Raw genomic sequence first — 16,946 nt, 5'->3', positions numbered from 1 at the left:
AGAGTAAGTTGACAGTTATGAAAGCAAATGCAATGTTGGCATTCATTTTGAGAGGGCTGGAATACTGGAGATGTACTACTCTGGTCAGACCACATTTGGAATTTAGTGAGCAGTTTAGGGCACCATATCTAAGTAAGTTTGTGCTGGCCTTGAAGGTGTTCAGAGGTTTACAAGAATGATCCCAGGATCAAGAGCTTGTCATATCAGGAGTGGTTGGTAACTTTGGGTCTGTACTCAATGGAGTTTAGAAGGATGAGGGAGAATCTCATTGAAATTTCCAGAATGCTGAGAAGACTGGATAGAATGGATGTGGAGAAGATGTTTCCACTAGTAGGAGGGCCTAAGACTTAAGGGCATAGTCTGAGAGTGAGGGGACGACCCTTTGGAACTGAGGTGAGGAGGAAAAATGTCAGCCAGTGGGTGGTAAATCTGTGAAACCCATTGCCACAGAAGGATGTGAAAGTCAAGTAATTGAGTGTATTTAAGAGAGAGAAAGTTTCTTGATTAGCAAGGAGATCACAGGAGAATAGGGTTGAGAAACATATGAGCCATGATCAAATGGTGGAACAGACTTGATGGCCTAACTTTGCTCCTATATTTTATGGTCTTTGAAAAACAGAAGGATGTGGGGAATTCCCAACATAAAAAGCCAATATCCCAGTATTGTGGATATACCAAAAAAGTGACAGTTCCAGAATGTTTAACACAAAGCAACTTGACCAAAAAATGGAAAAGGAAATAGATAAACATAAACAAAATAGCAATTAAAAAGCTTCAAACATACACTCAAAATACTGCTGCAAATCTTAAAAATAGAAAACACTGAAACATTCAGAGTTAGTATTTCAGATCAATAATTTTTGGAATATTGTGTGCAATTCTGGCCTCTGTCCTATCAGAAGGATGTTGTGAAACTTGAAAGAGTTCAGAAAGGCTTTACAAGGATGTTGCTATGGTTGGAGGATTTGGGCTGTAGGGAGAGCTTGAATAGGCTGGGGCTGTGTTCCCTAGAACGTCAGAGGCTGAGGGGTGAGCTCATTGGGTTTATAAAAGCATGAGGGGCATGGTAAGAATAAATAGACAAAGTCTTTTCCCTGGTGTGGGGGAGTCCAGAACTAGAAGGCATAGGTTTAGAGTGAGAGGGAAAAGATATAAAAGGAACCTAAGGGGCAACGTTTTCATGCAGAGAGCGGTGCATGTATGGAATGAGCTGCCAGAGGAATTGGTGGAGGCTGGTACAATTGCAACATTCAAAAGGCATCTAGATGGGTATATGAATAGGGAGGATTTGGAGGGATATGGGTAGAAAGTTGAGGACTGCAGATGCTGGAGATGAGAATTGAGGGTGTGGTGCTGGAAAAGCACAGCAGATCAGGTACTATCTGAGGAGCAGGAGAATTGAGTTTTGGGTAGATAAAAGGCTTATGCCTGAAACATTAATTCTCCTGCTCTTTGGATGCTGCCTGATCTGCTGTACTTTTCCAACACCACACTTGTGATTTAGAGGGATATAGGCCAAGTGCTGGCAAATGGGACAAGATTAAGTTAGGATATCTGGTTGGCATGGATGAGTTGGATCGAAGAGTCTGTTTCCGTGCTGCACATCTCTGTGACTGTATGACTTTATAAATTAGAGGTTGTTTGATTTATAAATCCTTTTGTTCTTTTGAGCCACTCTTGTAAACAGCATCCAGGGTTTTTAAATTCCACATTCACCAGCCTGTGATTTTCCATTTAGTTTTTAAAACTCCTTCTCAGAACATGAAGATTGTTTATTAGTTTTATTCACTATTCTAGTGATGGAACTGACTGGCTGGGCTATTGCAGGATGGAGTTAAATTCCACCTCACTCTGGCTTTGGTATCACATGTAGTTTGGGACAGGTTCTTCAAAAGATTAATGAATGACATTTTGACAAAGATCTGACAACTTTACAGTTACTTTTACAAATAATAACTATTTTATAAACAAAGCTAATTCTCTAAGCAACACAATGAGATTTGAACTCATGTTCACTAGATGATTAGATTGGCTCTTAGTCTAGCAACCTAACCATTAAGCTACCATATCCATTACTCTATGCACATGGGAAATTAAAGACTGGTGAGCCTAGAAGTTGAGAACCACAACCAACTGATTTTCAGGGTACTCAGTTTATGCATCAATAGATGGTCAAAAACTGTTTGTGTGTGTAAATACTGGGTAATTGTATGAACATCTCTGCTGTAATTGGGATCTAAAATTAATCTAATAAATGACTAATTGATGGCATTTCCAGCTAAAACAAGATGCAACTATCAAATGTAATGGGACACTAAATAGATAGAAACCTGGTATGATGGATCACCTTGCACTTTGTGTACATTTTCATCTGATAGACATATTCACCCAATGCATTCAGAAACTTGACAATTACCCTCTGTACATTAGGGACCATGGAAGAAAAATAAAACATCAAGGCAGGGTGTAAAGTGGATAGCTAATTTACAATTGTTCATCTCCTACCTTGAGATAAAATTTAACATTACTTGCAATTTTCTTTTCAGTCTTTGAATCAAAATCTTATTCAGTAATAAGAAAAATATGACAAAGTTTATGTAACACAATCTTTTAGTCTAATCAAATTTTAATTAATGCCAGAAGCTTCTGTTTCAATATGGGCAAACAAAATTTGCCTTTACACTACTTATTAATTATTCATGTTTTTCTTCTTTTATAGCTGTCAGTGAGTTTTTCAGTCAAAGCTGCATCCCTGGAGCACAACACATTCCATCAAACCTCTGCCAGTTGTGTATTGGTGATGAGAAAAATCAAAATAAATGTGCTGAGAATGCTAATGAGAGATATTTTAATGAGAATGGAGCATTCAGGTATAGCACTTTACTATCTGATCATTTGTGGTAACCTTTTATTGCACAATAAATAGTTTGACAAACATTTCAAGCACTTCACAGTATGTAACATAAGTATCTTAAAAAAATTATCCTTTTTTTCTGGCCTATTAGGTGCAATGCTAATTCTTACAGATTATAAGTCCCCAGGTTCAAACCAGACTCAGTGTCTAGTCAGCTAATGGGGACATTGATAATATTATGGATTTTCAACAGTACGGATTGATTACCTTTAGTACTGATAAAATGTTTAGCTAAGAACTAAGAGAACTGCATTTATTATGAGATTTACTTGTAGAATGCTGACAGCAAAATAATACACAAATCCTACTAAGGTATTGATAAATGGACACCTTGGTTTACTGTAGGTCAGTTATATGAGGACTATGCAGGTTTCATCAAAAATTCTTATTCTTTCAACATTATTGTCTTCTACATGGAATCCTAAAATGTTTTAATTTGTGGGATATGACATATCTGAGAAGCAGCCAGATTAGCTGAGGCATTTGGGCAAAAGGTTGACAGCAGCTTCCATATTCATTAATATTAATACTAAGTATTTCTTGTGCTAATACGTCTTGGCTTTTGAAATTGGTTTTAGAAATATTCCTAAATGCTTATTACTATAATTTATATTTGTCTTTGGGTACTAAATCAGTATTCTGCAGGTTCAGGAGTTAGGTGGTGATTAGATGTAATTTTTATGAAGTAGTGTAATTGGGATCCTCACAGCTACTTTGTCTAAAGGCACAGAGCATGCTGGCTAACACACACTTACAGACTGCAGGATGGCTCAGGGACTGAGAAACAGTATCAGCAGGTTCTTGGATATGTTCTGGAGGTCTGCAAAAGGAGGAGGGCTTCCTGTAACTGCAGAAGCACAGTATGCCACTTTAGCCTCCTCGGTGCCATGGGTGTCTCTGCTGTAGCAGATGATACTTTTTTGATTGGCTGCAGACCAAGTGGAATCCCTAGCAAGTTGCCAGAGACTAACCACAACTTAGGTGGATCTGATAAAGTGGATAGCACAGCACTCAATATTTTTAGGAAGTCCTAAGAAAATTGTATAAACAATGAGTTAAGTGGCAATTAGAAAGTCTTCACAAGGTGTCCCAGAAACACACCTGATGCGTTTCAGTGACCTTCTTCATAATAGTAGCTGCAAGCGAATTTGAAATCGTGAGTCATCTTTAAGAAGCATTTGAAATACACAAAGATTTTCTAATCAACTTGTTCAGAGGTCTTATTACACACCTCTGATGGAGGTGGGAATTTAACTGACACGTCCTGGCTCAGAGTAGGGGTACTACCACTGCATCACCTTGAAATAAACATTGTCATCTTGTTAGCTCCCACTTAACTGGTTGCTGTTGGGAGAGTATGTTTATACAAGATAGTCACAGGTGAGATGCCGGAAGACTGGAGGTTGGCTAACGTGGTGCCACCTTTTAAGAAAGGTGGTAAGGACAAGCCAGGGAACTATAGACCAGTGAGCCTGACGTCGGTGGTGGGAAAGTTGTTGGAGGGAATCCTGAGGGACAGGGTGTACATGTTTTTGGGAAGGCAAGGACTGATTCAGGATAGTCAACATAGTTTTATGCGTGGAAAATCATGTCTCACAAAATTGATTGAGTTTTTTGAAGAAATAACAAAGAAGATTGATGAGGGCAGAGCAGAAGATATGATCTGTATGACTTCAGTAAGGCGTTCGATAAGGTTCCCCAGGGGAGACTGATGACCACGGTTAGTTCTCCTGGAATACAGGGAGAACTTGCCATTTGGATACAGAAATGGCTCAAAGGTAGATGACAGAGGGTGGTGGTAGAGGGTTGTTTTTCAGACTGGAGGCCTGTGACCAGTGGAGTGCCACAAGGATTGGTGCTGTGTCCACTACTTTTCATCATTTATATCAATGATTTGGATGTGAGCATAAGAGGTATGGTTAGTAAGTTTGCTGATGACACCAAAATTGGAGGTACACTGGACAGCGAAGAAGTTACTTCAGATTACAATGGGCCTTTGGGCTGAGAAGTGGCAGATGGAGTTTGATTTAGATTTTGGGAAAGCAAATGTTAGCAGGACTTATATACTTAATGGTAATGTGTGAGGGAGTATTGTTGATCAAAGAGACCTTGGAGTGCAGGTTCATAGCTCCTTGAAAGTGGAGTCACAGATGGATAGGATAGTGAAGAAGGTGTTTGGTATGCTTTGCTTTATTGATCAGAGTATTGAGTACAGAAGTTGGGAGGTCATGTTGCGGCTGTACAGACTATTGGTTAGACCATTGTTGGAATATTGCGTGCAATTCTGGTCTCCTTCTTATCAGAAAGATGTTGTGAAACTTGAGAGGGTTCAGAAAAGATTAACAAGGATGTTGCCGGGGTTAGAGCATAGAGCCTTACAGTGCAGTACAGACCCTTTCGCCCTCGATGTTGCGCCGAACGTGTCATGCCAATCTGAAGCCCATCTAACCTACACTATTCCATGTACATCCATATGCTTGTCCAATGATGACTTAAATGCACTTGAAGTTGGCGAATCTACTACCGTTGCAGGCAAAGCATTCCATACCCTTACTACTCTCTGAGTAAAGAAACTACCTCTGACATCTGCCCTATATCTATTACCCCTCAGTTTAAAGCTATGCCTCCTCGTGCTTGCCGTCACCATACTTGGAAAAAGGCTCTCCCTGTCCACCCTATCTAACCCTCTGATTATCTTATATGTCTCTATTAAGTCACTTCTCAAACTTCTTCTCTCTAACGAAAACAGCCTTAAGTCCCTCAGCCTTTCCTCCTAAGACCTTCCTTCCATACCAGGCAACATCCTAGTAAGTCTCCTCTGCACCCTTTCCAAAGTATCCACATCCCTCTTATAATGTGGTGACCAGAACTGTACACAATACTCCAAGTTTGGCCGCACCAGAGCTTTGTACAGCTGCAGCATAACCTCATGGTTCCAGAACTCGATCCCTCTATTAATAAAAGCTGAAACACTGTAAGCCTTCTTAACAACCCTGTCAACCTGGGTGACAACTTTCAAGGATCTGTGCACATGGCCACCAAGATCTCTCTGCTCATCTACACTACCAAGAATCTTACCATTAGCCCAGTACTTTGCATTCTGGTTACTCTGACCAAAGTGAATCACCTTACACTTGTCTGCATTAAACTGGAGGATTTGAGCTATAGGGAGAGGTTGAATCAGTTAGGGCTGTTTTCCCTGGAACGTCGGAGGCTGAGGGTGACCTTATAGAGGTTTATAAATTCATGAGGGGCATGGATAGGATAAATAGACAAAGTATTTTCCCTGGGGTAGGGGGAATCCAGAACTAGAGGGAATAGGTTTAGAGCGAGATTGGAAAGATATAAAAGAGACTTAAAGGGCAACTTTTTCACTCAGAGGGTGATACGTCTATGGAATGAGCTGCCAGAGGAAGTGGTGGAGGCTAGTTCAATTGCAACATGTAAAAGGTATCTGGATGGGCATTTGAATAGGAAGGGTTTGGAGGATATGGGCCAGGTGGGACTAGATTGGGTTGGGATATCTGGTCGGCATGGATGGGTTGGACTGAAGGGTTTGTTTCCATCCTGTACATCTCTATGACTATGACTATGACTAAGTGCTCGTGACCAAGGTAGCATGCAGTTTTCCTGCTAAGTGAAGCAGGCAGTTTAAGTGACCATCAGTCTTTGTGTGTAACAATGAGCATTCCAAGTCAGTGTTTCAACTTACTTATTAAAGTAACAAACTAAATGGACCTTTCAGTGGGTGGCACGGTGGCTCAGTGGTTAGCACAACTGCCTCACAGCGCCAGGGACCTGCGTTTGATTGCATCCTCGGACGACTGTCTGTGTGGAGTTTGCACATTCTCCCTGTGTTCATGTGGGTTTCTTCCCACAATCCAAGGATGTGCAGGTTAGGTGAATTGGCCATGCTAAATTGCCCCACAGTGTTTAGGGATGTGTAGATTAGGTGCATTAGTGAGGTGTAGATGTAGAGTAATAGGGTAGGGGAATATGTCTGCTTGAGTTACTCTTCAGAGGGTCAGTGTGGATGTGTTGGGCCGAAATGTTTCCATACTGTAGGGATTCTATGACTCCATCATGTTTGACTTGAAGGATCTTTAATGCCTGCTATAGTTTCCTCCTCTGTATGTACTAATGGTATTGAATTTCATACTGCAGATCAGTTTAAGATTGAATATCATAATTGGCCATTGCCTGGCCATTCATACAACTTAATATGTCATACTTGAACTTTAAAAATGTATATCTCTTGTCTTATATTTTGTCAGTCTCACATGCATAATTGAGAAACTTTGCCTGGATAAAAATAGATTAAAAATTCTTATTTTCTTCATTTATTCTTCCCTGAGCACAAACGATTCATGGTTAAAGAACATAATCTGGTGATCTGGTGCTAATCCTTGCCAGTCCCTGTTTGCAAGGAGCTTCAAAGTAGCCTAATAGTATTTTTGTGTTCTACTTTTTCCTTCTTCAAGTAATAAGGGATTCAGGAATTCAGCCCATAGATGCCAAGTGAGGCTTTCTGCTTCAGTGCGCGATGTTTCAGAAATTAGTGTAATATTGAGCATTAGCTATTAAAGTGCAGTTTTCTCTCCACTCCTTCTTTTTGGCATAAATATCATGCAAATGCAGAACTCTCTTTGTTTATGCTCTAGATTAGTTATGCATTTGGCAGCAAATGACACTGCTGGCAACACGTTCTGTAATGTAGCCTACAAGCTCACTGATATTAACCATCGCTAGAAAAAGAACCATTTTATAAAATATTGCATTTTCAATGCTAGTTGTAACATTCATGGATGGTTTGGTTGTGCTTGTGGCTGTTGTTTTGGGATTAGGGTTGGAGATGAAGGGATGTGGTAGTTGGAGGAATGACAACAACACACAATTATATTTTTTTTAATTTCAAAAATATACTTTATTCATAAATACTTTGATCTGTACAACTGGACATGCCGTACATAGATAAACATTCCATTTCTTTTCATATCGAAACAGTAATCATTCCTATTTACAGGTCGGTATGATTATATTTTGAGCTGAGCTGCCAACAAACAACTATATCATTTGTCACAGTCTTGATGTTTACTTATACCCATCAAAATACAGTTTACTTGTAACTAGCTGTTTAAGTGTACTCCTCTTCCAATGCAGGTGCCTAGCTAACCAAGCAGGTGATATTGCCTTTGTTAAACATTCTACTGTACAGGACAATACAGATGGTGAGTTACAGTATAACTTGTTACATTCTATTCAATTTGTGTTTGGTCTGGGGTTAAAGAATTTGTGCCATATTATGATATGCAAATAGATTTTATGTATATTCTCTCTTAATTTTTTTAAAGAAACCTGCAGCCTTTCTCACAGAATGTCTTGGATTAAGAATATGATTTAGGATAATCCACCACACGAGAGCTGTCCCAAACATCAAGCACACTACCCTTTGTGTGATGACACTTTTGTTCTGATTAGTCTATGCTGGCACCATTTTTGGGAATGTTGTGTGTGCTGCTGCACTTATTTTCTACGTGTGTGGTTTCTTTAGGGGTTACCTGGTTTAATACATGTGAGAGTAGCCTACTTCTGGTCTAAAAAGAAGAGTCCTTGGGAGTATAAACAAGATGTAGTTGATTGCATCTCCTTACATTTACAGGTTTTAAGGATAAACTCCCTATTACTGCAAAGACTGTTAATATGTCCTAGCCTTGAGTCTGTCCCACAAAATTTAACTTTTCCACCAAATCCTCAGGACATTATCAAAATGTTTATTGCACTCAATCAAGCATTAACTGCTTCAGACCCTTCCAAATCTGTATAGAACTTTTCCCCAAGCTTTTCCTGATAACAATTATTGTTATACATTTTTAAATATAATTACATTTATCCCACCCCATTTGCCCCCAAGTCTTTGATTTTACAAATTCAAACAGTCTACAGACTTTACTATTCTTCCTAAATGCGTTCTCTTCGGAGTTTGAGGAAGGACAGTATAACATGTGAAAAGGTAGTTTTCCTCAGCTGTTTTACTGATGGTCTGAAGTTCTCTTCAGGACTGGAGGACATTTTAAGAGCGCTTCAGAGAATATCTCCAGTACACCTGCACCAACCAACCCGACTGCCCCGTGGCCAAACATTTCAACTCCCTCTCCCACTCTGCCGAGGACATGTAGGTGCTGGGCCTCCTCCACCGCCACTTCCTCACCATCCAACGCCTGGAGGAAGAATGCCTCATCTTCTATCTCAGGACCCTTCAACCCCATGGCATCAATGTGGACTTCACCAGTTTCCTCATTTCCCCTTACCCCAGTTCCAACCTTCCAGCTCAGCACCGTCCTCATAACCTGTCCCACCTGCCCATCTTCCTTCCCACCTATCGGCTCCACCCTCCTCTCTGACCTATCACCTTCACCCCCATCTCCATTCACCTATTGCACTTTCAGCTACCTTCTCCCAGCCCCACCCCCCTCCCATTTATCTCTCCATCCCTGAGGCTCCCAGCCTCATTCCTAATGAAGGACTTTTGCCCGAAACGTCGATTTTTCCTGCTCCTCAGTTGCTGCCTGACCTGCTGTGCTTTTCCAGCGCCACTCTAATCTTGACTCCTATCTCCAGCATCTGCAGTACCCACCTCTGCCTCGCTGACCTTTTAATCTGTTGCATTTTTTTCTGGAGGAAAACATTGTCCCTGCTGGAACAAACCTTTTTCTTTGCAGTATCTTGAATCCTTAGCCATTGCTAGTATTTTCTTAGTACTGTCTTCTGTTGTGTCTTCAGTTTGAGACAGTGGATTTTTTTTCTCAATCCATCTGTGTGTGCCGAGGCAGATAATGTTTTTACCTCAGCCTGTTGATCAGTTTGGAGTTTCTCATTTGCCCATCACAGATTACCTCTTTAATTATGTTAACTGAAGATTCCTCTTTTGTTCATCTGATATCCACAATGACTGTTAAGGATTGCTGTTTGGAAGGTAGAGAGGTCAGTTACTCTACTTGAACTTGTCCCATCAAGTTCACCTCAGCACCTCACGTATGAATTGGATTAGTCATATTCAATTGTTACACTGCACTGCTCAATATACAAGGGGACTACGGGGCAAATCCACCCATGAAATCCACAAATCAACATAAGACATAGGAGCAGAAATTAGGCCATTCAGCCCATCTAGTTTGCTCCACCATTCAATCATGGCAAATAAGTTTCTCAACCCCATACTCTCGCTTTCTCCCCATAACCCTTGATCCCCTTAATGCTCAAGAACCTATCTATCTTAGTCTTAAATATATTCTCTGTTTAGCCGCTCTGGAAAATACACTCATGGGGTGGCTAAACAGAGAGTGGAAGTAAATGGTGAAATTTTACTCCTCCAGTCACAGGCTGGTTTGCTTTGAGTGCTGATGATGGGGGGTAACTGGGACCAAGGAACCAACAGCCAGGGACTGAGTTCTAGCAGCACGTAAGTCAAATGCCCAGGTTGTGTCAGCTGCCATTGTGCCCTGGCTAGGAGGGAGAATGGAAAGCCTTCCCTACAGCAAGCTAGTTTCTTATGTACAGTGGGATTGAGGTGGGCTGCTTGGGGCAGAAAAGGGGATGCCAGCAGGGTTTAAAACTCACATGGAACCACCACAACTATCCTTTTGTTATGTCTGGAAGTGTTATCACACATGTCCAAATGGCTGTTTTCACCACCACCAAATCAACTGTGGTACTTTTCATCCATTACCCAGCATTACTAAATCACCTGTGTTTTTCAATTAACCTAATTACATGCAAAGTGTGTGCGTGCATGTGTGTGTGTGTGTGTATGTATATATATACAACCGTCCTTTAATCTATGTTGTAATGAGTATTATCTGTCCCTGAGCATGTTCTTAAAAGGGACCCTTTTTATAGAATACTAACATGTTCCCTTTTAAGAAGAGAAAAACAAACATACATTTATAGGTGCAGACAATATATATTTTTCTTAATAATTGATTTTATGGGATGTGGGAGTCACTGGTTGGCTAGCATTTATGGCCCATCCCTAGTTGCACCATAAGAAAGTGGTGGTGAGCTGCTTTCTTGAATCACTGAAGTCCGCCTGCTGCGAGTTGACCCACAATGCTATTAGAGAGGGAATTCCAGGATTTTGACCTGCCACCAGTGAAGGAATGGTGATATATTTCCAAGTCACAATGGTGAATGGCTTTGAGGGGAACTTGAAGGTGGTGATATTCCCATATATCTGCTGCCATTGTCCTTCTAGGTGGAAGTGGTCATGGGTTTGGAAGTTGCCATCTGAGGATCTTTGGTGAAATTCTGTAGTGCATCTTGTAGATAGTACACACTACTGCTACTGAGTGGCGGTGGTGGAGGGAATGGATGCTTGTGGATGCAGTGCCAATCAAGTGGGCTGCTTTGTCCTGGATGGTATTTAGTTCTTGAGTGGTGTTCGGCTGCACTCATCCAGGCAAGTGGGGAGTACTCCATTACACTTCTGACTTGTGCCTTGCAGACGGGACAGAAATTGGTTGTGTTGGATTTGTCCTGCTTTTTTATGTACAGGATATACTTGGGCAATTTTCTACATTGTCGGGTAGGTGCCAGTGTTGTAACTGTACTGGAGCAGCTTGGCTGGGGTGAGAGGCATATTCTGGAGGACAAGTCTTCAGGGCTATTGCTGGAATGTTGCAGTATCCAGTCCCCCAGCAATTTGTTGATATCATGTGGAGTGAATTGAATTAGCTGAAGATTGGTATGTGTGATGCTGGGGACCACTGGAGGGGATCGAGATGGATCATCCACTCGCCACTTCTGACTGAAGATTGCTGCAATAACGTTAACCTTATAGTTTGCAATGCTACATAAAATTTCATAGAAAGAATATAAATGTCACATCTCCAAAGTTTACATTGAGGCATCCTTCTTCCAATTTTTCATTCAGAGCATTTCTTTTGGGAAAATATTCTGATAATTGATCACTTGTATTTACCCGAGTTCAAATATATCTTTTCAGTAACATTTGCTTTCAATCTATTCTCGGAACTTTTTTATTCTTTTCTCAAATGCACATTTTACATAATGTACATTATTCTAAAGTAATCAATAATCTATGTAGAATTCTACAATTTTGTTGATGGTTCATTCATCATCCTTTCATGTAACATTACTTTCAAGACCTTTGGATATGTAAAATGCCATACCCTCTGCATCAAGAAGAGCAAGGGTTTTAGCAGCTAGGGTGATCTTTACTATATGGTAGAGATGACATAAGCCCTTTTGTAACATACAAAAGAGCCCTGGAGCTGTGCCTGGTTGAGTGAAATGGCACACTATGGTACTGGACAATGACTGTTTGCAATTGTGTCACTGTGACAGCTGTGAGATTGTTCAAGGATTGCTTGTTTCTTTTTCCCCTTCCTTCCCCCAGCTCCTAATCTTTCTTTGTTTTGTATGCCAGTGAAGCACTTGATTTTATTTGAGTATCACAGCAGATTTGGGATTGATGCAAACTTACAGCTCAAGTGGTAGGGCACTTGAGCTCAAATCAATAACATTTACTTGATCCAGTTTAGAATTCAGTGGAGCCTATGTGAAGCATTTTGTGTCAAAGAATGCTGTACATTGTACCAAAGAATGACTGAAGAAGTGCTGATTTAGGCATCACTGATAAACTGTTGCTTTTTGTAGTATAGACTCAATAAGTGTTACAAAAGGTCAGCTACTCCTTGTAGTTAGGTGTGGTAAATCACAACCGCAGTACTTGTAAAATATTAATTTAATATGATTTTACCAAAGCTTGCATAAACTGCTTTTCAGGAAGTAATCCCACAATGTGGGCAAAGAATCTTCATTCAAGTGATTTTGAGCTACTCTGTCGTAATGGAAGTCGTGCTCAAGTAACAGATTGGAAGATGTGCCACCTTGCCAGAGTGCCTGCCAATGCAGTTGCAGTCAGACCAGAAACTGATGGCACTGCTGTCTTCAATGCTTTGGATGCTGCACAGGTACACACCTTGTTGTTAACCGAACTAAACAAAATTCAAAGATTTAAAAACAAAAATTGGGAACAAGGGAAAATTAGGATGCGTATTTAGTTACATCTGAAAAGTAAGCAATAAAAGTAAGATTGTATGAGCAGATGTAGGCCATTCAACCAATTTAATTCTGCTTCACTCTTCGATAAGATCATGGCTGATCCAATAATTCTCAACTCAACTTCATTGCTTTTTCCTCATGAACTTTGATTCCCAACTGATTATCAATCTCTACATCTTGGCCTTGAATGTACTCAACAATCCCACCTCTGTAGTCTATTGTGGAAAGAATTCCACAGTTTCACTACCCTCTGAGAGAAGACCTTCCTCCTTATCTGCTTAAGTTCATGTTAAGGTGTCACCAGTTATGTGCTCTGGTCCTAGACTCTCCCACAAAAGAAACAATTTATCAGCACTTACACTGTCATGTGTCCTAAGAATCCTGTATTTTCCCAGAAGGTCACCTCTAATTTTTCTGACATCCAATGAGTACAGACCCAATGTAGTCAATTTTTCCTCATAAGACAAGCCCTCCATACCTGGGACCAACCTACTGAACCTTCCTTAGACTGCCTCCAATGCCAATAAGTCAATCCTTAGATAAGGTGATCAAAATTGTTCATAATATTCTAGCTGTGGTCCAACTAATGCCTTTTCTAGTTTTAACAAGACTTCCTGTTTTTATACTCCCACTTCCTTTACAAAGCAACATTCCATTTACCTTCCCTATTACCTGAACATCTATGCTAGCTTGTTACAATGCATGCATGGGAACCACAAATTTCTCTGTTTCAAAGCTTTCAGCATTTAAGTGGTATGCAGCTTCCCTATTCTTGCAAAAATACACAACCTCACATTTTCCCCATAGGTTTTTGCTCACTCACTTCACATGTCCATATCTCTATTATCGACTTTGTGTCATCCTTGGCAATAGTATATTTATTGTCTCATCCAAGTCATTAATATTTACAAGCAGTCCCCGGGTTGCGAGCAGGTTCCATTCCTGAGTATGTTTGCAAATGGATTTGTGTGTAATTTGGAACATATGAAATAGCTGTTCATAAGTAAAAGAAAGCGCTCGTGTGATGGATCTTTGAAATTATTATTAATACATCACTCTACAGGATCACATTTATAAATATGTGTTTGTAACTCGGATGATCATGTAGATAGGGGACCCCGTATTGTAAGTAATGATAGCCCCAGCATTGATCCCTGCAGCATTCCACTTATTAAAGACTGCCATCCTGAAAATGCTCCTTTATCCTAACTGTCTGCCTTCTATTAATTCGCCATCCTCTATCCATGCTAATGTACTACACCACAAAACCATAGGCTCTTCCCTTATATGTAGCATAGCATCCAGCACCTTATTGAATGCCTATATTTACTGGTTCCTTTTTAATCTATCCTGCTTGTTACCTCCTCAAAGCATTATGGTAAATTTATCAAACATAATCCCATTCATGAAGCCATATTGACTATACTTGATTATATTATGTATTTTTAAATGTTCAGCTTTTACTTCCTTTATAATAGTCTCTAACATTTTTCCAATGTTAAATATGTGTAACAGCACTTCTAAAGTTGAAGAATGAATTAGTGCATTAAGATTATAAACCTTGGCATTATTAAAGGACCCTTAGATTAGACCTTATAACAGAGTTCTTGCTCAGGGAAAGACAATTAGGCCCATCAAGTTGTCCCCTTTATGTAAATTAGCTCCATCTAGTGGCCATCTCATTTCATACAATCTTAGCATAATACAGCACAGAAGGACTGTATCAGCATTTTGGCTCAATAAGCATCAGCCCTTTTCTAGACAGATCCAGTTAGCCTTGTGCCTCCACTTTATCCCCATATCTTTGTTTTGTTTTTAGATCCTTGAAGTTTTTGCCCAATCTCTTTTGTTCAATCTCTTTCAAATCCTAGCTACAGATTGCATAAAAACTTTACGATGCTTGCAGTTCTTTGCACTTTGCACTTTGGAAATTGAACAACTATTGCTTGTATCTGTTCTTGTTAATTTCAGTAGCTTTCTTCGTGACTTTATCCCACAAAGTTTCAGTTATTTGTGATGTTTGGCAGTAGTTTACATGGGCTGATGCAAGCAGCTATTGAGTTTCCAGTAGTGCTGGTTCATAGAAGTGTAAGATGGGTCAAATAATCATCACCTATAGTAAAGATAAAGATACAATTTTTTGAAGCATTCCATTGGTTCACTATAGCTTTTCTGAGGAATTATTGATTATTCTAATGGTTGATGCATATTTTGCGCATCCATAATTGACCCTGAACTGATTGGCTTTAGGGTAGTTAAGAATCGACCACCACATTGTTGGTCTGGCATCATATGTAGGACTGATTGATTAATTATGATAGACTTCCTTCCCTAAAGAATAATGGTGAGCCAAGATGCGTTTTTACAACTTCATGGTCAACATCACTGAGACTAGTTGTGTGTTCCAGTCATATCAATCAAATTCAAATTCTAGCAGCTACCATGGTGGGATATGGTTTAAAAAAAACATGTCCCCGAGGCCTGGGTCTCTGGATCACAAATCCAGTGAAACTACCATTATCCTCATTAGAATTGTTGTTGGCAATCACTCACTAGCAAGTATGATTGTCTGTCAAGGAAATTCCGTGTCACTGGTCATGGGTTCTGTGACTGATGAGCTTGATTCTAGAGCTGCATTTCCAACTATACATTTGGCAGGTGTTTTTTGGGAGGTGGAATTGGTCCTTGGTCTCTAAATCATTGGCATTCATTTCTTCAGTTCCTTTCCAGATTTTTTCTTTCCACCTTGTGTTCTCAAAGAATCACATCTTTTCATAGAAGAATTGCCTCCAAGTTGGTTTGTTCAGAATGATAGTTTTCCATGCATTGGCATCTGTTTCATGAGGGAAACCTTCAGAGAGTTGTTGGAACCCTTCTTTGTCCTCCTATTGTTCAAGTGCCTTCCTTGAGCTGGGTGAAGATGATTTGCCTTAGTAATCAGAACTCAGGCATGTTAAGTACATGCCTGTCCCAGCGGAGTTGGTTTGAGATGATCATGGTCTCAATGCTGATTTGTTAGCTGCTACGAGGACACCGATGTTAGTTTGCCTGTCCTCTCAGTTGATCCAGAGTATTGCCTCAAATAACATTGATGGTACTTCTCAAAGGTGTTAAGGTGGCATCTATATGTAGTCCAAGTTTTGGAGCCAATAAAACCAACTTTGAAATTAGACTAGATTACAGAGGAATTGGATTATGCAAATCATATTGACAGTTTCTGATCATCTAGCTCTGGGAGAAATCTGATGGTAATAAACTTGTTTAATCCCAGAACAAAATTTAAGAAATGTAGAATAAATTGTCATCCATCCTTGAATTTCTTTTTTCTTAGGATCACAAGAAAGATAGATTTAGTTTTTGGATAAATCCATTAAATTGGTCTGAACAATACATTGAAACATAGAAAATCAGAGCAGAGTAGGCCATTTGGTCCTTTGAGCCTGTTCTGCTATTACACATGATCATGACTGCTCATTTAACTCTGATTTCTCTCCACAGATACTGCCAGATCTGCCTGAGCTTTTCCAGCAATTTCTGGTTTTGCATCCATCTCAGTACCTTGTTCCCACTTTTTCCCTGTACCTTTTGATCCTATCAGTCCTAAGAACAATATTTAACTCATGTTTTTAAAAACGTTCAATGTTTTGGCCTCACCCACTTGCTGTGGAAGAGAACTCCACAGGCTCACTGTTCTCTGGGTGAAGAAATTTCTCCTCCACTTGGTCATAAGTGACCGACTCTGTATCCTTAAACTGTGATCCCTAGTTTTGGACTCCCTGGTCAATGGGAACATCCTTCCTGTGTTTACCGTGTCTAGTCATGTATAACATACATGAAGCTATATAGTTACACTGCTTTATTTGTAAGGTGAAAGTGAGGACTGCAGATGCTGGAGATCGAGAGTGTAGTGCTGGAAAAGCACAGCAGTTCAGGCAGCATCCAAGGAGCA

The 16,946-nt window shown here is 40.1% G+C and overlaps 1 protein-coding gene across 1 annotated transcript in view; it reads left to right on the top strand.

Annotated features, from left to right (window-relative positions):
• meltf (melanotransferrin) overlaps window positions 1-16,946 on the top strand; it is a 75,380-nt gene that overhangs the window by 18,406 nt on the left and 40,028 nt on the right. The window contains exons 5-7 of the mRNA XM_060834091.1: window positions 2,720-2,870; window positions 8,075-8,142; window positions 12,719-12,906. Of these exons, the coding sequence (XP_060690074.1) occupies window positions 2,720-2,870; window positions 8,075-8,142; window positions 12,719-12,906 (407 nt within the window). The remainder of the gene's footprint in view (window positions 1-2,719; window positions 2,871-8,074; window positions 8,143-12,718; window positions 12,907-16,946) is intronic.

Source organism: Hemiscyllium ocellatum, chromosome 13, assembly GCF_020745735.1.
Source record: "Hemiscyllium ocellatum isolate sHemOce1 chromosome 13, sHemOce1.pat.X.cur, whole genome shotgun sequence".
NCBI lineage: Eukaryota > Metazoa > Chordata > Chondrichthyes > Orectolobiformes > Hemiscylliidae > Hemiscyllium > Hemiscyllium ocellatum.
The sequence above is the reverse complement of the archived record's forward strand: the minus strand, read 5'-3'. Positions and strand labels throughout refer to the sequence as shown.